At 38.4% G+C, this 24,379-nt stretch overlaps 1 protein-coding gene across 2 annotated transcripts; it reads right to left on the bottom strand.

Moving 5' to 3' along the window:
- Window positions 1-5,928: 5,928 nt before the first annotated feature.
- Window positions 5,929-12,686, bottom strand: tal1 (T-cell acute lymphocytic leukemia 1). Of its 2 annotated transcripts, none has more exons than XM_017477518.3 (4): window positions 12,603-12,686; window positions 9,932-10,535; window positions 8,583-8,674; window positions 5,929-6,415 (listed from the first exon to the last, which is right to left on the bottom strand). In XM_017477518.3, the coding sequence occupies exons 2-4, from the start codon at window positions 10,423-10,425 to the stop codon at window positions 5,979-5,981; spliced, it is 1,023 nt and encodes a 340-aa protein (XP_017333007.1). In that variant the 5' UTR covers window positions 10,426-10,535; window positions 12,603-12,686; the 3' UTR covers window positions 5,929-5,978. The 2 variants fall into 2 exon arrangements, with proteins under 2 accessions (XP_017333007.1, XP_047014030.1); XM_047158074.2 differs by having other exon boundaries at window positions 8,553-8,674.
- Between the last annotated feature and the right edge of the window lie 11,693 nt (window positions 12,687-24,379).

Consider the following 24,379-nt stretch of genomic DNA (forward strand, 5'->3'; position numbering starts at 1 on the left):
CAGAGTTGTACATTAGCTAATCTTAGAAGAAACATGTTTGGGCAAAATAAGGCATGTGAGCATGAACTGTTTGTAGGTGCTGCTAAACTATAGTTTCTATAGAAGAACAATAGTGATTGTGTATGCACATCCAATCCCTCCAGTGCTGAGACACTATATCAAAATAAAAAAAATAGATTCATTCGATTTTTTTAAATGGCTGAGGAGAATGCATCATCCGTGTGAGAGGCTTGATTAACAGAGCAAAGTGTAGGGCATGGGAGCGGGGCTGAAGGACAGCAGGATCCGCCCCCTCAGCACTCGGGGGATTCATGAGCATCCTACAATCCTGAGGAGATGAGTCTCTTTCCCCAAGGTCGTTTCAGCACCAGCCAAATTAGCAGCTCTTTATGACTAGCCAAACTGTCCTGCCCCCTAGTTAACACGCACGCATACACACACAGTGGGCTTCTCCCCAGGGGAACATGCAACAGTGATGGCTGAGCAGATAGCCATGAGAGAGCTGTGTGCTGGGTCTTTCCAAAGCAGTGCTCTGAGAACCGGTGGCCTCCAGGTTTCACTGGAGCGCTCTTGGCCCCCAGCTGACTGAAGGAGGGGTCTGTTAATTGAATCCCCCCAATCTGTAATAGGCAATGATGTTTTTTTATTATCCATCCGTGAGGACGTCCTTTGTTGTCACCAGTCTCCTCTGAGATCCATCAGTCTCATGCTTCCGTGTTTGTGTCTCTCTGTCTCACATAGGGTTTCTGGTGGGAAAAAGAGGAGGAGTGTGTGCTGCAGTTAATTAAAAAGGGAAACACTGCTGTCAAACTCTAGTCAAAGAGAGCTCATGTTGAATCCATCATGCTGGCCGCTGTTTCGAGTGGCGAGACACACAGACAAGATGAATAGAGGGGCTTAATAGAATTAGATTGTGCTGGAAGTGTTTGATGATGGGTAGAATCTATAGTGAGATATAAAGCAGCCACATTTGACAGGTGTTCTTAGTATTCATAACCAGTAATGATTGTCAGAGAAGATTTAGAACATGGAACAGGAATGCATTGTCCCAGTTCACACAAATAGACACTGTGATATTATTTATTAAACCACAGTGCTGTTCAATTCAAAAAAAAAAAAAAACGTTGGTCAGAAGGTGTTGATCAATTTTCTATAACGGCAGCTCTGACAAAAAGTTCTGGCTGTAAGACTAATCACAGATTTCTATTAAAGCACTCATTCTAATATGTTAGTGTTTCTAACAACTTACACAGGGATTTGTATAATCAATGCTCCACTTAAACAAATAAAAACATCTATGATTGTTGATGTGGTGAAACTTCATGGTGTTTATTTAGCATTTATGGAAGGAGTCTCCAATGTCCACACTTTGTAACATTCAGAGATAACTTTCTTTTCAGCCAGACGGGTTTGCGATTTCTTGCTAAAACGTCAAGTTGTGGTTTTTTTTCCCCCTATTAACTTCAAGAGAGGGAAAAGAGAGGCTTGTGAAGGAACAACTATTTATAACTGCTATAACATAAGTGATAACAGGAAGTAACTTCCACAGCATAACATGTAAAAACAGATAAAAACATACAGCATGTTGTTCTCTAACACATAATACATTGTTAGCATTGGCAAATTGCTGTGGTATAAGATCAGTAAAATGCATATTGATGTGCTGTTATATAATCATCAACATCAGGATTGTGTTGAGCTGCATCACACCATCCTGCTGTGTTTTATTCTTTATGTATTCAACTGCAGTTCTGTTGCTGTGAGGAAAATTTATGCATCAATATATGACTATTGTCAATGATTAGTACAATGAAATCTGACATTTCTGTGTTTAAGCAAAGAGGAGAAAGCCTGACACAGTGTATAGAATGTCATCTCGTCAGAGTGTTTTCTGTATCTGATGCTGTGTGTTAATAAACCACTCGGTCAATAACACTTTCCTTCTACGTGAATGCCTGATGGGCCAAAGTGCAGCTCACGGCGTCCACACTGCAGCACTGAGAAGGTCCGGCTCTGTACTACCTCCTCTTGCTTTAAACACGTAATTACACTCTCCCAGGTGTGGACACATCCCTACTAATTACTTCTTGCTACGCACATTTTAGAGAATTACATTAAGGTTTATTCGTTCTGCAGACATTTTTATCTAATCCAAGCACACAGTTGAGTTTGGGTTTAACAGGTCTTGGATTTAGTCAACCATCACTCCAGTCACTAGAGCAAAAGCTTAAACTGGAGGACATTTCTTGCCTCAGTTATAGCATTTGTACAATTAAGAAATATAGCACAGCATGAATGTGAGTGTGATGCGGTTTTTATACAACAGTTCTATAAAGTAGAAATTATTATCGAGTAACTGATATTTCATACTCAATATTAGGCAAATGTTTTGTCAGTCAACAAAAATAGTTCCCAGTATAATCCACAGCTGGATAGAGCATTGCATATTGCCATGGCAATGCACAGAATGACTGACAGCCTGTAGTAAGTGTAGTAACAGATTCAATGTAATGAACTATTGCAAGAATCTGTCTCTTTTATTATTTATTTATTTATTTATTTATTTATTTATTTTAAGCAAACACAAATAAGAAGAGTGATAAACACAGTGAAAACTACCAGTACTGTGATACTAAACATCACTTGATACTAAATGTCTGATCAAATTAGTGGACAGAAACTAACTATTGTACAATATTGATTAATATTGTCACCCTCAAAGATGACTGTCATGCAGTGTCAGATACTGAGAGATACTGAACAACTCGACATGGTTTCATTTCCATCAGACTCTTATATTAATGTGTGTAACTTTCTTTCTAGATGGAAAGACATTGAATTGTCCATAATGAATGATCACTTGATTCAGGAAGTAATTGGTAATAAAGATCTGGAAAGCAGAATAGACAGCCTACAAAACCCCTGGATTTGGAACGTAGATAGTGAGAATATATACACAATCATTTTAGAATAATTCAGTTGTGTGTTTCTTATTTACACTTAACATAAAAAAAATTTTTTTTTAAAAAATTAAGACCAAAAGAACATAAAAACTTCAAGTTAAATATTTAATGATTTACCATTTAAAGTATTTTAAAATTTTAAGAGAAATCCACCCTCATAATCAGAGTTATGCCATTTATTTTGTTCAGAGAATTGTTTAAAAATGAGGAAATAATGTCTAAAAGAAATTCTGTCTGTCTTTTTAAATAGATCTCCTAGCCTATACAATACTCTCCCCCCTGTTGGGGGTATTGTTGTTATTATTATTATTATTATTATTATTATTATTATTATTATTATAACAAGTAGTAAATCATATGTATGGTATGTGTTTAATCTTCCCTTACTTTTTAGCTACATTAGTCTCATAGCTCCAGTGCAAAAGTAATGAAGCATGCTAGAAATTATTGATCTTATTTTCCATAAAAGAAACATTTAAAGGGTAAATATAATTTAAGCCTCTGTGATATCATGGGGAGATGAATAGATATTTGGAGTTATAGTTATAAAATTGAAATGTGAAACATTTTTACACACCTTCGAGACTTATTAGACTGATGAAATGCAGCTAGGGTGTGTGTGTGTGTGTGTGTGCGTGCTTGCGTGTGTGTATGTGTTCACTCCCAGTGGCTGGGAACTGTCCTTGGATCGTTTTTTCACATTCCCTCTCTGCAGTCTCTCGAGACCAGTCGGCCCACCAATGACTTTTTTATTGGCTTTGATGCTTATCAGCAATTTAAATCCATAAAGCCAGACCACCGCCTCAAATAATAATGACCCACTCTCACCCCCACCTCTACACTCCCACTTCAACACTCACTGTCTCTCTGCCACTGAGACGCTCATGGTGTCTTTAGTCTGATTTAGTCCAGATTTACCGTGTGGAAGCGTGAGTTTGATGAATCATTAAAGTGTAACTGTCACCTGTTCATATATGCATGTATGTGTTTTATACTTTAATATGTTTTTCATATGTGTATATGCAGTACATTTTACTGTGATACACTCACATTCACAATAATAATAAGATTTTTTTCCCTATTATTTACTTCATTTTGAGTCTAAAATCTGAATTATTACATAGTAAAACATAATTTTGTTTGATCACTAATGATTTTACATTTGTTGAATTTGGGGAAACCACTTGAAGCATTCATTGTGTTGAACTATTTGAATTGCTTTTGTTTGATCTGTTCAATGCAAATAGCTGAAATTTTGACAATAAACCTGATTTGCAATGGGGGTTCAATCATTTTGATTGCAACTGTGTGTGTAATATAAAGAGAGAGGTGTGTGTGTGTGTGTGTGTGTGTGTGTGTGTGAGTGAGAGAGAGAGAGAGAGAGAGAGAGAGAGAGAGAGAGAGAGAGAGAGAGAGAGAGAGAGAGAGAGAGAGAGCGAGCGCCTTTTCTACCCAACTTTAACGGTTAGATATTAGATGACTGTATGTGCCTAATACACATGTATAGAATTACATGTGAAGCTGAAAATATGGAATTTTTTGAGGTAGTAAAATCTACTTGTATCAAGTCTTTTTAATGTTTTATTATTTATTTGTTTATTTTTTTTATACAGGTGTTGAGTCTGTGGAACACACACACACACACACACACACACACACACACACACACGTTCAGAATGCTGGCTGATTAACCTGAAGTGACATAATGGAGAAATGAAATGGCCTCTAGCTCTCGTGAACAGATTCATGGCATAAGTGGCACTTAATTAAAAACAACTATCTTATTTTATCAGTGCTTTGTATTCTTAATTAGATGGTGAAGTGCCTCATATGAGCTCTGTGTGTGTGTGTGAGAGAGAGAGAGAGAGAAATTAGTATTAGAACACCTGTTTGTTCCTTTTTATTTCATGTTCTATAAAATTCTGTAAGATATAACATTGCATGTTTATAGATAGATTTCATCTTCACCTTACAACAAAGGTCTGTCTACTAAATATCACATTAAAATAACAGCTTTGTTGTTTTTAATACACAAAAAATAATAATAATAATAATAATAAAAAAAAAAAAAGAATTAAAGGTACCAAGACTGGTTACTCAATAGTCTGCTGAAAAAGCAGATCAATTGGATAAAATTTAAATACAGTGATAACACACTTACTGGATTCTTTAAGAATGATTTAGGATTTATGAAGGACAAGAAAAGAAAAGGAGGTGATATTCATTGTACCATAATCACAATGAAGATGAACATTACGGATGTGTGGGGTTTGGTTTTAGATACACATGTACAACATTATTTTGTTTATTTATGTACACTTGGAGCATCACACTTGTACCTCTGACCATCATAACCTTTTTACGTCCATGTGTGTGTGTGTGTGTGTGTGTGTGTGTGTGTGTGTGTGTGTGTGTGTACACGAATGATTGTGTAGGTTTTATCAAATAAGGTCATACTTAAATGCCATTTACAAAATGGCAGCTTTTGTTCTGCAAAAATTTAGCTGCTATTGTGGGTGGAGTTATTAACATGAATATAATATAACCATGTTCTGTACAAAAAAAAAAGTGTCTTATCAACCTCCAACACCATTAATAGTACTGTCCAAAATTTCCAATACTGATGGAGGATTAAGAAAGAAATCCCTGGGATATTCAATGGGATTTTCCACACACAGCATTTTAAAAATCACTCAAAAGTGATATCAAGTGTACCTGACCAAATGATGGAGCTGAATTCTAGAAAGGGTACCGTTCTAAAAATCTGGCTTGTGTTTCAAATCCATGCTTTCTTATCTCATGGACCAAAATCTACCATTACCATTCCCCCGTACCAGCGTTTACCCATAGGGGGCAGCGTCCAAAATGGAGAGGTGCACAAGACATAAAGAAAGGGGGGAAAGACAGTCATGACTGCACACAATGTGAACATCATCACAGGCCCATCAGCTTCCATGAAGCTCTGTATCCACTCCACACTGATTTGCTCGAGTCTCTTTCTCTGTTTGCGCTCAGTCATCGCTGGTTACTGGTGTCCACAGTCATGGCCGAGTGGTGCAGTCCTCTCCCAGACGCTCGGGACTCCACCGATGAGTCCTGCTCCTCGGTGAAGCTGTCTGGGCTACCTTCTCCGTCCAGGAGGCTCCCACAGCTGGAGTTTGGACTCAGCATGTCCTGCAGGAGGTCTTCCCTCACCAGACCCCCGTCCCGTCCATCTCGCACCCGAGCCGCAGCCTCCCCACCCATCATGTCATCCTGGTCATTTAACAGTTTGGCCAGGAAGTTGATGTACTTCATAGCTAGGCGCAGGATCTCGTTCTTGCTCAGCTTCTTGTCAGGAGGATGAGTGGGGATGAGCTTGCGCAGCTCAGCGAAGGCGCCGTTCACGTTCTGCTGCCTCCAGCGCTCACGGCTGTTTGTGAAGATGCGGCGCACTATCTTCGGCTGTGAACCTGAAAATTAAGGAATAGAGTGGGCATGGTATACAAGGAACACTGGTGATGTCTGATCATCCTGATATTGCCTCTAAAATCTCTTTCTAGTACAGGTGACTCCAATTCAAGCTAGATATTTAAGGTGCTTGTTTTTGAATTTTACTTTATACCATTTATACCAAACCAGAATCTCTTAACAGTATCTCTGGATGGCTGACTGTCTTTAACAGGACTTCGCTTGTGAATCCACCTATGGTGCCGAGTCCCTTCTCTCCTCAGCTCACTGATAGATAAGCTCTTTATCTCAACCTATTTAGCAAAGAATTAATTAACCTTTCTATTATCTGTGGCATTTTACATTCAATTATTCAAGCTCATTTCTCATCCCAGACAGCTCTTTTGGAACAGAACCAGCTCTGTCTCACATGGCAGTTAATAAACTGATGACTGAGTGCATAGTAAGCTTCTCAGCTTGAATACATATTATTAATCAAGCAATATAATAGACCATTTTATTAGAAAACCACAATATATTAGACAGGTAAGCATTCGGCAGCACATTTTACACTTGAAGGAGTGTTTCATTAAGTTTTATTTCCATGCAAACAATTTTTTTGGAGTCTCTGTACATTTCTGCTCCTGAATCCTTCTCTCAGCTCGCAGTCAAGCACTTTGTCTCACGTTTTGCATTTTTATGGCTGGCAGCTCTGAAGCTCCTATCATCAGCACCCAGCAAAACCTCTAGGCTTGAATTAACTCTTATTCAGTGTTGAATTAAATCCTTGAGGACATGTATAAACACTGTTCTAATTTAACATTCCCCAATTCATTAACTCCTGCACACATCACCAGTGTTTGATGACTAAATGAATGATATGCACTGACTTATTTCGAGAACATAATTAACAGAATGTATGGATAGAGATCAGAGCCACCTTTAATATATGGGCACTGCTTAGTATTTACTGTGAGCTGCTTTTTTCCCATTAACATTTTACTTTAAGGATCCCTTAACTAACACAACAAATGAGTTAATATGTAGAAACCCTGAACTTCAGCATTAATACACCATCAGTAACATTAGCAAAGTTACCACCATCAGTGAGTAAAATTATTCCCGCAATCCCGATCTCCATGAACAACACTAATGAATATTTTTGTGCGTTTTTTTTTAATGGTAAAATTCAAACGTGAGTCTGAAAAGAAATCTTCAGTGTTGACACCTAGAGCCCAGAGCTCAGGATTTTATGAACATTTAGACCAATTTAAATGTTGCTCATTTATGTGGACTTATTTTGAATCATGGAGTAAATAAACAGTCAATGCAGGTGTATTTAAATAAGATTTAAACAATCGTCCATCGATACATCTTCATTTACATCGCTACCTTGTGGTTTATTAATGCTGAATTGCATGTTAATTAATGCAGTAAATATTATTATTTTAGCGAACCATCATTTTATATTACATTACTACAATATTACCGATTTTTCATACATCATTTCCCCTCTAACGTTCGTGGGTAAATAGCATCAGATTTTATGATGAAACGTCTGCCTGGGATTATCCAGCAGCTACACTAACTTTATGTTTAATTAGTGAATAAGAAATGATTGGGAATGTAAAATAATATGACGGGTGCAGGATGAGGAGGAACTGACTGAAATCGTTACAAAAATATTAATTGACGTAAAGTCCATATTCATCATTGTAAATCAGTCGTTCATTTTTACATAATGATAAAACTTATTATAATATTGCACTAGGCTATATATATATTTAAAAAAAAAAAACGAATAATGAATATAATTAGTAGCCTATTATTAACTCATTCACCAGTAAGTGGAGAGGTTCTAAATCTCTTACGATTCACTGTCTAGGTCAATTATTTTACATTTTCGATAGAAAGTTGCGTGTAGATAATTTGATTTTGTAAAGTTCTTGTTTGTGGTTTTTTTAAAAAAAAATTTTTATTTATTTATTTATTTATTTATTTTTTAATACAAACGCAGAAAATGGACTATATAAAGAGAGATTGCACGTGAGCCGTGCTGAGGCTTTTAATGTTTGGTCTGGTGTCAGGAGGAAGAAGGATTTCAAATGAAGGGATTCAAATGAAATGAAAGGAAAAAGTCACAGCCAAAGAGTGGCTTACCATACTTAGAAAGATCTAAAATAGTCCTACCATCGCTGATCTCAATCTCGTAGGGCGCAGCTCTGCGTTTCAGGCGGTTACTGGGGTACATGCCGTACTGCTCCGCGTCCCCAGCGAAGCCACTGCACCGGAAATGAGGTAAAGCACCATTAGCACAGCTGACGCAGATTTATTAGTGTAATTAACGCTTGCGAGAGTCTGTATACTACAAATACAACATAATAAGTGGAATACAAGTTAAAATAATCTTAGATGACAATAATGCCTAAATAAAGCTATAGCTATACAGAACACCATCCATGGTAACTATGGTGACGAGTGGTAGTTAGGCTTTATCTGCATTAACACTGCATTCACTGAGGTTTGGTAGCCATTTTTTTAAAAATCCGTTTATTTTTCTTCTGCGCTATTTTATTTGGACCCACGTGAATGCTTTAGGCTATTCATTTCATACATTTTATTCTTATTTTTGTCCTTTTTCAGAAATAAAAATGCTGTGTAATGACATTGAAAGTTGAGTAGGTTATTGCGCTATGAACTGAGCTTAGACACTATTACTGTAAGGCACATAACAATGTTAAAATACTGAATGCCACTGATTCGTTTCCCCATCTCAAATGCAGTGGACTTGTCATAAAAATTAGGCTACGTAAATATATAAATACCTGGTGGGTTAATATCTACTGCATTTTACACTCTTGGAATTTTTTTTTAAATATCATTGGATAATTGTGTATTCTTGGCCTCCTTAAAAAAAAATAATAATAAAAATTAAGGCGGGGGGGGGGGGGGGGGTCTACTTGGAATCATTTCTGAAGTTAACCCTTAAGGGTTCCCCCACACTGGCACCCGAAGAAATGAGTGCAGGTTAAACACACACTCTCACAGGAAATAGTAGGCTTCTAAATTGTCAGTTACCTTGTCACTAGGGTGGTATCCCTTATCCTTATCACCCTTATCGTTTGTAGCTACCTTGAGGTACTCTCAAGACTAAATCTCTTGTACCTTTAAAATGTATCTTTTACTTAGAAATGTGCATGTAGGGATGTAGTGCATAATTTAAGCTTTACTTTAAGTACAAAAGATAAAGTGAAGTAAAGCTTTCAATATGCACTATATCCCTACATGCACCATTCTAGGTAAAAGATAGGCTACATATTAAAGGTACAAAAGGTGTATTAATGAGGGTACCACCCCAGAGACAAGGAAAGGTATAGTTTAGTACCCTGTTTTATTTATTAAATAATCAAATCAGACTCGTACTAGTTCAAAAACGTAAAATCTCAAAATAATAAAATGTTCGAGGCTAATGCAACTAGTGCATAAAGCAGAGGTGAACAGAGCATCCCTGTGTAAACGCAGTAAACCCCGGTGCTGACCTGTTGAGAGTGGCGAGCGGTTGCGCCATGTTGCTGTAGAGCATGGCGCGGGCGGGCAGAGCAGGGAAGGCGGCAGGGCTCAGCTGCACCATTCGCTTGGCTTCGTTAGGCGGCTCCCTCGGGGGCAGCGGCAGAGGAACTGGAGGTCTGCGCAACTCGGTGGTCTGCACCGTGTGTCTGCCGTCCGCCTCAAACTCAGCGCCTTTTATATCGCCTCTCGTGGCCAGCTCGATCACTGCCACTTCCTGTTTTGGCTCAGTGCCGCCGTGCGCCGTTTCCTTGGCAACGCCGTTAAGGAGGAGAAGGTGGGCTCCTCTCCGCGCGCTCTCAGCAAACTCGGACGTCGTGCTCGTCGTGGTGGTGGTCGTGCCTTCCTGTTTCCCGTGCGCCTCGCCCTCCTCCCCAGCAGTGTCGCGTCCCGGTGAGCTGCACTCCTCCTTCTGCTCATCCTCAGCGCCCGGGCTCGCGCGCTCACGTTTCAGTTTCTCCATCATCCTGTCTGGCTGCGATGCAAGAGAATAAAAGCAGAAGTGTGGCCACTAGTGTGGGATGCTAATGGATAATCCAAAGATTCACGCGTCCCCGTCGCTTCTCTTATGGTCACCTTACAATAGAGAGAATATTTTCCATCACTGGAGAATGTTTACATCGAAAGAAAAAAAAAACAACTGCTCAATTTAAAAAAAAAGTCAACATCACAACGAATGCATTGCTCAGACTCAATCTCATCAGTCCTCTGTGCGCGCCGACACTGCAAACACTGACAGATGAGCAATACAGTATCTGACAGCATGAGGATGAGCATGTGTTACATAGCACAGCCCATGCACATCATCACACACTGTATATTAATGTGGCTCAGGGATTTACTCTAAATATAGGCAGGAGTAAATGTAGGCCAGCTTGCGAATAGTGTAGTCCACCAGCATTAGTGCAGTGCTAACCTACAAAGCAGCCTAAATGCACCATTCATTTTAGACTTAAATATATAGTTTATATATTTCATACAGGTACACACATGCGTGTTTATTATTATGTAGTTAGGCTCAACGCTGTAACTTATTTGAAATGGATTTGATTTGTTATTTTAACAAGAACGAATCTACAGCAGCGCCGGCCCGTACACATCTAAAGCTGAATCTGTTACATAAATATTGTCATATGGCTCAGACTCGTATAAGGACCAAGTGTCTTCTTTTCCTTTGCGTGACCTTGTTCCATCATATCAATATTCTGGTCATGGTGTCTGTAGATAAGGGAGCCATACCAGTGTCTCAGTCGACGGGGAGCTTATCTCTCCAAAACAGTGTTTCTTGGGTACAACAGAATATAATTTTAACCCGCCCCGCTGTATAGGCCACAATGCATTTATAATCATACTATACCATAATATAGTGCTTTTACCATGCATGAGCTTTGTTTATTGTGGATACTCAGAGTGTAATAAAAGCAGTGAGTGTTATTAATGCTCATAATTCATAACACGCATAAGTATTTGATAATGTTATTAACGCAGGACCACCGCATTGTTCCATATAAGTTGCGAATTTGTCTGTTTAAATGCGCGAATTTGTCCAGTTAATTTCACAGCCACTTCAGCTAGATATACTGCAGGCGTTTACAATTTCGCATGTATAGTTTTGAAAATGATTTCTTTTCAACAAAAACTAGCCACTGAAAACACAATAAATGAAGCATCTGAATGGTCTAATATGCTAAATGAATTCATTAATGAGGGTTTGCTTTGACTTGTATTGTAAATTGAATTGAAAAATGTGTTATTAAAGAAAAGAAACTTATAGGATATACATATAGATTTAAAATTATTTGGTTAATCGATTGTTAACTAAATAAATTGTCACTTAAAATGGGCTCTATTTAATAACTTGATGCTAATTAATTAATATATATATATATATATATATATATATATATATATATATATATATATATATATATATATATATATATATATGTGTAAAAACATCTGTATCACCCGTCCAAAAAGCACTGCTCAAACGCAGTCTTAACAGTGTTAACATTTTAATTTTCTTCTGAATGAATCTTCTTAGGAAAATATTTTTTGATCGAATGATTGCTGGTTTTACAGCATTTTCCTGTCATGTTCTACTGCGCTGTCCAAAATACACATGAGTAGATAAATAAAGAAAGAAATACAGTTATGTGGGTCTTAAGTCGTCCAACACAGCTTTAGAAATTCTACAGTAAATCTAAAATTGGTGTCACACAATAAGGAGCAGGTGATTTGAATGCTGATATTCTTTATTATTCATTTTTGGCGTGATTGCTTTGTTTAGCCTGCTCATGAATCTCAGTTTAGTTCGATCCAAAAACTTGATATTTAAAACAATTAAAACAATTCCAGTATCGTAGATGGCATCGAATCACCTGCGTTTTGTTCCTCATATTTTCCAACCTAATTGCATTTTGATAATTAACTGTTAACGCCACATCCGATAAAGGACTGGGCCTATACGGGGTTTCAAGCGCAATTTAAGGAGGAAAAAAAATAACAACATCGAATTAGAATAAAATTAAATCTATTAAATGACGATACCACGTAGCCTAATTAGCAGTAATTATTAACCTTCGTTTGAGATAAAGAGCTCTGAAATGTGTTTATGAATATGTATGGATATATTGGTCTTACCGTGTTCGGGCTGTGGTCAGTGTGAGTGTGTGTGAGGAGCCATTTTGTGCAGGCTCGTCCATGTCTGGGTTTTTTTTTCCATGCACTGTGTGGAAGTGGGAGTGAAGCTCTCTATAATCACCCCTCACACACTGCACAACAACACAGGGGCAAATGTGGCTGTACCAGATAAGGGCCCTAAAGCCATTACTTATCAAACCATTCCTTATTATTCATTTTTTTATTATTATTATTATTATTAGCATTATTATTATTATTATTATTAGCATTATTATTAACATTAAAGGTAAATCCGTGGGGAAATGGGGATATATGGACTTTATATTGTGAATGGATATGCATAGAAAATAGGTAACTATGAGAGGACAATGATTTTTAACTTGTATAGTAGACAGGTGTGTAAAACTCCCCCTAAGGGACTAAAAATTATAAAACAACAGAATGCATTGGAGGAAGCTGTAATGCCAGGGCGGGATGAAGACTCGGAAAAAGTGCCATTGAGTGTGTATGTATTTTTATTTATTTATTTATTTATTTATTTATTTATTTATTTATTACGAATTTTATTATTTTGTGATAAAATGTAATACAAAGATGGGTTTGAGTTTTAAAAAGAAATAAATAGCTGTATACTCCATCTCCTGTGGAACAACTAACACGTGTTATATTAGATCAGAGATCGTTAGTAATTCGCCTAAACGATTTATTTGTGGTCATTCGTTTTTAATTTAGAATTGCACCTGTTAATATGGGGTTTAATCAGTTCAAATATTATCCCAAGTAGCATCTGTATAGCCCAGTAGGTTTTAATAGGTAAAACATATAAAGCGCAATACAATTTACAACAATAACATGTTTGTAAATGCAACATTTGTAGATGATAATCAGATTTTTATCACGTCCACGTTTCTGATCTCTTTTTCCATTCCTGTGTGACTTTGCCCTAATTGTGATGCCGATTTTTTTTTTCTAAGAAGGTACAAACTGTAGGCTAATGATTGCCTGTCCATATGGGTTTTAGGGCCCTGAACATGATGATGACATGATGATGATATTGACCTTAACGACGAAACACAGTAAAATCACTAATGACTAACTGTTTGACTGATGAATTGAGTTTGATATTAGATGATACTAAACGAAATTTCTCACTTTATCATTCATTACCATAATACGCTATGTATTACCATTAGATTAATACTACAACTACACACAGAAACAATAACAATATTAACAATCATCATTATCATCATCGTAATGATAACTCGGGTTCATGTATGTTAGAAAAGAAGTTTTCAGCAAACCGTACTGGTATAACCCAGCATTATGAACATATCTTCATGAATAAAATAAGCATAAAATAGGCTTTAATAAGAGGTGAAATCAGCTCAGTTATCGGTGAGCCTTTGATCTCTTGTCTTTTGTTAGTTCATTGCTGCGGATCTGAGTAATTTGGGAAGGATGCCCAGGGGAGATTCGCTGATGTGGTGTGAATCCCGGAGCTGCAGCTTGCAGGCCGCGATAAGACCGTATCAGAGCTACCGAGACCCCGAGCTCATCACACTGAGGATGAGAGACACACCGACAGACCAGCATTTAACATCACTGAATGAGCCGAACATGCAGGTACACCCACCAGCAGTCACAGAGTCACTGCAGTAATGTACTCCAACTGAATGATGTACATTAGAATTACATCATTTTATATATGCATAAATTAGATTACACAGTTTATATCCCCTATAGAGCTCCATTACACCACAACATAGACAAACGTTCATCTTGACAAATAATCGTTTTTGATGAGTCACCAGACCTGAGAGAACTGCACAACAAATCTTCAGTGTTGATTTAACACGCAGTGTTTATCTCACCTCATTAAAGTAAAAACAATAACATTTGCTGCATGTCAATTCTCCATATTTCAAAATCATGATTTGCTCTACAGCACACATTTACTTTCCAGGAAAGCATGATATCAAACCCACAGAGCAGTGGAGGTAACGTTTAGGCAGAGCTGTTTCATGCATATGGTGAAAAATGTTGAAAAGTCTTTAAAACTGCATCTGAGACCCCTCCACCTGATACTGAATGTCAGTCCTGCAAAGGGATATTTTTAATGAAACATTAAGACACCTATAACAGATTCAATCACAATGCTCAGTGATGAATTAACACCTACAGTCGTTAATGGGCTCTTACATGTAGGGATTCTAACGAATGAGGAACATTTTTTTTATTTCACGCAACTGAAGCCTTAGGGAAAGCTAGTGCTGAACATTTAGTAACATTTATTTATACGAGTTACGTCGTGCAAATCTTTACGAATTAACGCGCCAAATAACTATTACAATGCTGAATCATTTACACTTTAAATCAGTGTCTATGGTTTATTACTGAAGATTTCAGTATCAAACAATTCATTCTTACAATTAAATGCGTCAAGGAAATTAGTAATTAACACAATATGTTAAATATGTATAATATTTAGGTGTTATAGAAAGTACATTTTTTAGCCTATGTTTTAAGTTTGTAGATCACCAGGTAATTTATAAAATAAATAAATAAACAAATAAATAAATAAAGAGTCCAACAGAGATTAAGACAGATCTTAATCTTCATATCGTCTAAGACAGATCGTCTTCATATAGTCTAGGTGAAGTCACGACTTTCTGTCTGCGGGAGTGTTACAGGGGGTTAATGGTCACGACCCACTTCCTGATTATGGGGCGCAGGGCTTTTTGGTCATTTAGTGACGTGACTGCACCTCCCAACACACTTCTCCTCTTTTTCATTCAGCAAATAACGGTTTGTCATTTATCTCTCAAATAGTTTAACTCGGATATATCTCTAATATCCTAATGAGGGCTCAGTCGCTGACCCATTGATGGACAACTTCACTGGGAAACAGATAACATGCAGTGGATCATTCATTTATTTGTTAGTTTGTTGATTAAACACGGGTAGCCTATATCATAGCCGATGATATCAATGTTGTGTTTTGGATGAGTGCATTATAGCATCAGCTTTGACAAAATAATAAAAGCAAGTCAGAGTTTCATGACGCAAAACGTTAGTCTGTTAGTCAGTAGCATCTGTTTCTGCAACGACTGAATACATTGTGGTGAAAATAAATAATTAAGAAATACAAATATGAGTGAAAAAGTGCAGGATAAAATGAAGTCTATTGCTATGCCGCCCCTTACTGGTGAAATCCACCAACGCATCCGAATGTTTATTGCTTAGTTACACTGAGACTGAAATCCTAAAATTTCTCTTATAGACTTAGACCTAATTGTATTTTAATAGATTTCTTTTGGAATCACTTCTCCAAATAATGTAAGTTGAAATAAAAAAAAATTAATAAAATATAGCTGCACGCAGCAATGGCGGATTTCTCCTAAAGATTGTGGACCATTTCAAAAGTGTGACACGGTAGAGAAATGTATCCCACAGATAGAACATTTCAATGCATTCAGATCAATGGCAGATTTTAAGTTCACTTTTGTAATTTTCCACAAATTATCATTGTAGAAAAAATCCATCATGCCGACATAATGGGTTCTTGAGACCTTTTTGTATCCTTTAAGCAACAAGGCATGCATACCAACTTTCAGACATTTTTGGCCTGTCGGAGTAGAAATGCCATAATTTTGAATGTGTCAACTTTGAGGTGTGGCCTGTAGCACCCCCTATACTCTGTTTAGGCCCATGCTTTCTGAGAAGTGTTAGTCTCTAGTTTCAGTGTGCCACAGTAGAACAAAATTGACCAAAACTGAAAAAATTGGCCAAGCTTCATGGTTCTAGAGAAGACTTCCTGTTTCTGTTAACATTAGCCGTTGTGAAATCAGCCACAGAATGTCTGCCTAATAGACAGTCAGCCCACCCTTGCCAGAAAGTCATGGATGAGTGTGCGTGGCCCCAAGCTTGTGCGTGTATAAAGGGCCTGAAGAGTCAATGAGAATTTTGGAGTCCGCTGACTGTGGAGGAAGGGAAACATCCATGGCAGAGTGCACAAGCATTTAATCGAGCATGCATATTCAGATATTCACAATAAATCTATTTTTCATCTTACATTCACCAATTTCTCAGATTTGCTACTCAGCATTGTCAAGAGTCTTCATATGAACTGGTGATTGAATCAGAGTATTCGTTTTATGACTAGCAGATGTGTAAAACAAAGTGCAATCATGTAATTTCTCTTAACAATTTTCTCTTACATTTCTTGTGAAACTGAAAAGAAATACAAAAACACTTATTTAACATACATTAGTCAGTGAATACAATTCAGTTTACAATGCAGTCTTTTAGGCTATATGCACTAAAATGATCACAAACGGCAAAACTTACCAAATACAATCACAAAAGATTACGAAGAAGACTAGAAAGATGAATAACAAACTCCCAAGCAAAGCTTCTTCCAGGCTTTACACACACAGAATGATTCAGTGCATATTCTTCACTCTTCTGAACTAAAATGGCTACTGCGTGCATAAACACTACAAATAAAGTTTGTTCTTTCAAAGTGTACTTTGGCTTGATCCAAGACAAACAGCGCCATTTAGCGGATGATAAAGATATTGTTGAACACAATATAACAGATCTTATCAAAGATAACATGTCAGTTAGCGATAAATTATTATTCCTTTTAATGTCTTTGTTTTTGGAGACATAAGGCTGCCATTGCACATGGTAATTAAGTCCATAGGTTTATGTTCCACTGATTTATGCACACAAGAAATATGTACACCAGCTGTCAATTCACCAATATGTAAATAGTTCAGCCATTCCTTATTATTCCTGATTACTTATTGCTTATTACTCTATAGAAAGACATGTATCCCACACATATATACCACAGTTCAAATCAATCGGACCTACGGTTCATGAGAAGATTGTTTGTAGTTTTGGACAAATATTCAATGTACTGGAAAATCAATCATGGCGGACTTTATGGGTCCCAATGGCTTTTTTGTTCCCCATGAGAAATAAGGCATGCGCACCAATTTTCAGACATTTTGAACTTATGGGGCACAGGTAAAGTCATGTAGAATTTGGGCATAGCCTGTAGGGCCACCTATGGGATCATGAGGCCATTTGTGGTGTGGGAGTTACTCATGGCCTGTAGTGTCAATGTGCCAAATATAAAAAATTTTACAATTCAGATCTTGAGTTATTGGGCACTTTAGGGAGACAGAGAAGAAGAAGATGAAGAAGATAAAGATGAAGATTAACAATAACAATGGGAATCTTACAAAGAAAAAAAGAAAACTTAAATGCCCTGAGTCCTAACTCTACTTTGAATCCCAGGCTGTTAAATGCATCGGTATAACAACAACAAAAAAAAATCGTGACAAAACAACGAAATCATAAAAAACAACAAAGGCTTTCTAAACTTTTTATGTTCTTATAAACAATGTTGTTTGGCAAGTAATGAGCATATTACTAAACACAAAATAATATGTTGAACCCGCATTGTATTGATATAAATGTATAAAATAATTATCTAATTGTAGGTTTTTTGCCCACAGACAGAGACTGCAGTAATATCTTTAAGTTTTCTAGAAAATGTCCAAGTAACGCTCTTCTGAGGCAGTAGGAGGCAGTAGAAATAAGTGATGATGTAATAGCTGTCAAAACATGACATTCATTCCACGGGGTTCCAGAGTTCCGGGAGTGTAGATCAGATCTTTTCCCTGAGTTTTATCACCTGCAAACAGAGACATCATTAATGTTATGCCCATTTCTGCCGTTGGGAATGAGAAAACACTCTACTTGTATGAAGGTTCTGGACAATAGGATCCGTCAATCTCCTCTTGCTTTCCCCGATCTCCAGCACGAAGCTGCCGATAAGAGGGAATGTGGAAGTGACCGAAGCAGACGCGTTGTGATACCATGGAAACGGATCGCTCTACTGGGTGCTGGAATGTGACATGATTCCACCCTTACTGGACTGCGCAATGGAATGATCTGTTTCCATGACATCGGACTGCGTCCGACACGTGAACATAATTTTGATGACAAACAAACAAATGGGCTTTTGACAGCATTCATTTTACATTGTGTTTATTATTTACAGCAATTTCACTGTGCTGTTTGGAATGTATTTATAATTATATCATGATTGGGTACATATTTAAATATATGTAACATACTATATAATGTTTAAATGTGGAGAATTCCCACTCTTCATTCTTTCGGGTTTTAATACCGTTAGATGGCGCTCGTGAGAGTCCAAAACTAGTATTTGGTCCAAAATGGATGTGCTCTTCTACAAAAATATAGAATAATAATTTATAATGCTTCATTAACGATTTAAAACAAAGGAACATACTATTTTAACAGTGATGCCTGCTTGTAATGTACTCTGTAATGTACTGTATAATTAGTATACTGTATAAAGGTTCTCAACCTTTTGTGACTAAAGCCCCCCCAAGCCTCCGCTGTCATGTAGGACGCCCCCCCCCCCCCCCCCCCCCCCATATTGGAGGAGACCAGGTATGATTATCTATTCTATATCAAATCTATCTATATATAACCTAATCTATAATCTGTTTAGATAGATAGATAGATAGATAGATAGATAGATAGACAGATAGATAGATAGATATTTCTGAAAACTATTCTATAACTACTTTGAACAGGAGAGCTAGGCTGTAATAAAGTGGACTATTTTACATGTAAAACATGTTGCATTCCATTCGTCTTGCATTCTAAAAATATTCGCATAAGAATGATGTAAATGGGGAGGAAGGGCGCGTCTCGTTATTCACGACATTGGGGACTTTAAGCAACAGCTGCGATTGGAACGGCATTCTGACGTTGTATTGCGCATGCGCGACGTTAAAAGCTACTTCGTGACGTTCTACTGTAACCATCTACTATAGGAGAATAGCTGGTTTGCAGTAGTCGTTACAACGTGACAGATTAGGCAAGAAAATTTTATGTTTTATGCTATCTGACATTGTAATTGCATCAGTATATGATTGTACCATTAGTCTTTTATTTAATCTGTGTTGATGTGTTTTAAACTCAAATTAACTAAAATTTTTCTGACACGAAATTCATTTAGGCATTCGTCTTCCTCCATGTAATCAGGATTAAAAGGCAAGTACTGTATTGCTTACACGGTAAGTCTAGGTTTTTAGACTTATTGGCATAATACAAGAGTAAATACTCTTCTTGTGACAATAGATTATTATTTAATGCCAAGCAATCATTCTTTTGTCTAAATACTTTTGAGCCTGTGAAAATGGAGAGACTGTGAAATAAATGGCTGTAATTCCTAAACCGTTAATGCAATATTGTTATTTTATGAAACCTAAAAGTCTACATTTCAATATTGATTGCCTTATTTCAAATCCATTGCGGCAGTGTACAGAGGCAAAATTACAACAACAACAAAAAAAAATCTGTCGCTGTCCAAAAACTTATGGACCCGACCGTATTCTTTCTATGTGTCTATCTAAAAAAAACAGGCTTAAACATTATAAGATCATTAATAAATGGTAAATGGCGCACTTATATGGCGCTTTTATCCAAAGCGCTTTACACTGTGTCTCATTCACTCATTCACACACACACACACACACACACACACCAGTGGTAGCAGAGCTGCCATGCAAGGCACTAACTTGCCATCGGGAGCAACTTGGGGTTCAGTGTCTTGCCCAAGGACACTTCGACATGTGGAGTCATGTGGGCCGGGAATCGAACCGCCAACCCTACGATTAGTGGACTACCCGCTCTACTGAGCCACAGCCGCCCGTAATAACCATTTAATTTGGTACAGTACTCTAAAGTGTCCACTCGATGGCAGCATGCACCCATTCATTCTACTCTGCCTAAGCTTACATTTACAAATGCATTTTATATACTTCTCAGACCAAAAATTCTTTCCAAGTATTAGAAATCGGTCCGTCCTGATCCCAGTCACAATGGCAAAACTGACCCAGGAACAGTTCCTAAGCTCTCAGATGTCACGAGCATGACTCCTGGTCTTCCCCACAATCTCTGTCCGTATAAGGTCATGCCGTTTGACTTTAGTGGGCTGAGGGAGAGAGGTGGGGGACGTGAAGAGTTTCTGGAAAGTCATTTTCATAGGAAGAAATTCTTTCCACTCAAACCAGGTCAGCCAACCCCTCCACTCACCCACCCACCCACTCACTGTTCATTACACTCGCTCTCCAACCACTCGATCAAGAGCAACTAGGTCCATATGTCACAGTTCATTACACTCGCTGTACTTTTCCCGGTGTGGAGTGAGTGCAGAAAAATCAATACCAAAATAAGATTCAGAAGGAGTGTGTAGCCTCTCTTCATGTTTGATCTGAACTCGTAACCGAGCAACTCCAACAAAAAGTTTATTGGAAAAAATTACTAGTGTTGCATGGTGACTGTCCTGGCAGTGTTTTACTTAAATTAACTATCAACAAACTGAGACATGTGTGCACAACACACAGACACTGTACTACATAAATACACAGTGTGCAGTACAGTAGCCACAGGGAGTGGGTTGGTTTTCAGAGCGGCTGTGAGAGGAGAAGCAAAATGAGGTCATGTGTCTTACATAAACAGCGGCAAATGGGGTCAATATAAAGCTGTTCTTTTGAAAATGAGACTTCTCACTATTGGAGGGTGTTTCAGCATGTGTCTAGTGGAAGTGGAAGTGCTGCGACCAGTCCAGTGCAGGGTTCACGGCCTTGCCCTCCAGGGGTGGATCAACAGGGTGCCATTTTCCACAACTGCCACAACTCCTCCACAGCCCTTATAATATTACAGAATGTTATTGTGATCTGCCAACAACCCCTGAAATTGATCGGGAAAAAATTATTACTCATGTTGATGCAGACAAGTAGTCTGAAATTAAGACACACTTCTGTGTATTTATAAGTTACTCTTTTTCAGCTCGGAACACGTAAAACATGATGTCTGACTTAACAGTGCAGAGCTGTCGTTGGACATTAAGTGGGTTTGAATGAAAAGGTCAACCTGTAAAAAGTGAGCAGTTAATGTGTACTGAAGTACACTCTGTAAGGATGGCATGGTAGCGTATTGGGTAGTGTTGCCGCCTTACAGCTTACACCTTACATGGGCAGCTGTGGGTGGTAGAGCGGGTTGTCCACTAATCGTAGGGTTGGCGGTTCGATTCCCGGCCCACATGACTCCACATGTCGAAGTGTCCTTGAGCAAGACACTGAACCCCAATTTGCTCCCGATGGCAAGTTAGTGCCTTGCATTTCAGCTCTCCTACCATTGGTGTGTGTGAATGGGTGAATGAGACGCAGTGTAAAGCGCTTTGGATAAAAGTGCTACATAAGTGCAGACCATTTACAGCTCCGAGGACCCCAGTTCCAGCCTGAGCTCAGGTTACTGTCTGTGAGGAGTTTTTCATGTTCTCTGTGCCCACATGAGTTTCCTCCAGTTTCCTCCCACCTTGCAAAAACATGCTGGTTACACTAATTTCCCCCTAGGTGTCAATGTATGCCTGAATGTATGTGGGCATGGTGCCCGGCAATGGACTGGCATCTCATCTAGGGGGTATTACCACCTCATACCCAGTGTTCCTGGGGATAGGCTCCGGATCCACCTCAACCAGCATTAAGCTCTTACTGATGAATAAATGGATAACTTCTGATGAAGTAACAACAAAAACAACAACAAAGAAGAATCAAGTGATTCGCTACACATTCACAGCTAGCTCCATAAAATGGCTATTCTGGGATGTGTGAGCTGGTTCAGTGGGTGGGAATGTCAATGAGTGTCTGTATGCTGATGCGTCAGTGACTGCATTTGCCAGAATGAAGGATGAGATAAAAAAGCTGCGGAGGAGTGTGTGGCAGACAGATGTGCTCTCTCTCTCATCTCTCCAGGTTAGATGAGTGAGTCATCCTCATCTCGACAGGCAGCTAAGTCGCCTCCTCTTCGCCTCTATAAATACACAGCCTACGCTATATTTGGTGTGGAGGGGGCGCTGTAGCTCAGCGTTACCTCCCTATCGTGGGTGCGTACAAACCTCTCGCCCTGGTGTGTTGCTGTCTGAATCATCAGCCGGGTCACAGCGGCTTATTCACAGCCTCTGCTGTGTCTTGTGGGAAAATATCACTGGGGGATGTAGCGAATTCTGAATGCAAAGGCTGGACCTGATCCATGTGCAGGGGTGGAGTGTGTCTATCACATCGCTTTATATTCATGGATCATCTTTCATATTAGCATCCTAACACATTTCTTGGAGGCGTGATGAGGAAAGTGTGTGTGTGCGTGTGTGTGTGTGCGTGTGAGTGTGCGTGCGTGCGTGCGTGTGTGTGTGTGTGTGTAGTCTATCCGTGTAAATGCATATGGGTGTGCAAATGTGTTCTCGTGCACCTCAGGTGTTGAGCTTTGACACAGTGACTCCTGGACGTGTCGCGCCGAGCGCTTTGGCTGTCGGGGAGGGGCGATATGTCAGACAAAACTGTCTGAGGTGAGACGGGACTGAAGAGATGCTGTTTTGACAAGCATGGAGTTACCCCGCCTCAGGGCACGTTTCTGTACACGCTCTCAGTCTCACCCACCCCCACAGACATAATAGGGAGATGTGTTTTTACCTGCCAGGCATGCTAATGCAGTCCAGGTTAGATGCCACCATTAGCACGTTAGGAACAAAACAAAAAAGGCATGAAGCAACAATAAAACGGAAATAATGTCATTTGCATTTTTTGATCATGTGTCATTGTAGTCTATTTAATATCATTTATAGAACAACGCATTTTTAATATGGATTTATTTGAACACTTAAGAAACTATATCTCTACATATTTACCCTCATTAAAAAGATCAGGATCTATAAACATACATGAAACGGCTTCATATCTTCCTGCCATCCCAAATAACTAGCCAGCTATAATGTTTTGTTAGTTTGTTTTGTTTGGCAGGTGTACTCAATTACACTCAATAAAGTATCTATCTATCTATCTGACTCAATGTCATCATCATATCAAACATACAAAATCATATAAGATTTTTTTGTCACTAACATTAGCTAAGTTAATTAGCTTACTCAAAATTTCTGGTTGACAGAACTAACTGGTCTAACTGGCATAATGGACGTGACTGGTTCAAAGCACTGCGCTTACTTTGTGACATCACAATCTCAGCTTACACTACGTTTCTTGTATCATTTGTTTCCCTACGAAAGTGCTTAAAAAAAAGTCTGGAAAATGTTACATTTCACTCAGAGACCAATCCATATAACTAGATGAATCTGATTCATAATTTAAAATTGATTACAATTTTTTTTTAATGTACAGATTTTAGACTTTAAAAGTCACATGAAACATCAGGGGTACTTTAAAATGACATTCACTCAAGCAACATGATTTAACTCATATTCGTAAACATTTTATTAGCATCATATGACAGTTTTGGAGAATAACCCCTCAATAAATGTAAGCTGTTCTAAGCAGGATATAAAAAGTCATTTCCAGTGTGGAAGCAGTTGTCCTCAGTGAGAGTGCGAGCCAGCCATAGGTGAAAACAGATTATGTACCGTATGTGTTTTATCCTGTCCTCTTAATCGCTGACTAGCTTTGAACAATGGGGCAGCTTGCCGGCAGGAGGTCGGCCCCCTTTGCCCCCGGGGTGTAAATGGAGGGGGGAGGGGGAACAGTTGGGGGCATGAAAAGGAGGGGAAGGCACAGAAGGAGGGGAGATCATGCTGTTTGTGTATTGTAACAGTGGGGGATGGGAGGTTGCTACAGCTCCTCAAGCAGGAATTTGTTTACCTCACACACACATAC

The sequence above is a fragment of the Ictalurus punctatus genome, chromosome 10 (genome assembly GCF_001660625.3).
Source record: "Ictalurus punctatus breed USDA103 chromosome 10, Coco_2.0, whole genome shotgun sequence".
Taxonomy (NCBI): domain Eukaryota; kingdom Metazoa; phylum Chordata; class Actinopteri; order Siluriformes; family Ictaluridae; genus Ictalurus; species Ictalurus punctatus.

Excerpts from the sequence above, each read along its gene's own strand:
- tal1 (XM_047158074.2), bottom strand. The coding sequence starts at position 10,425 with ATGATGGAGAAACTGAAACGTGAGCGCGCGAGCCCGGGCGCTGAGGAT. Across the intron at positions 8,675-9,931 it reads CCGCTCGCCACTCTCAACAG|TGGCTTCGCTGGGGACGCGG; the intron begins GTCAGCACCGGG and ends TTTCCGGTGCAG. Across the intron at positions 6,416-8,552 it reads TTTAGATCTTTCTAAGTATG|GTTCACAGCCGAAGATAGTG; the intron begins GTAAGCCACTCT and ends CTTAATTTTCAG.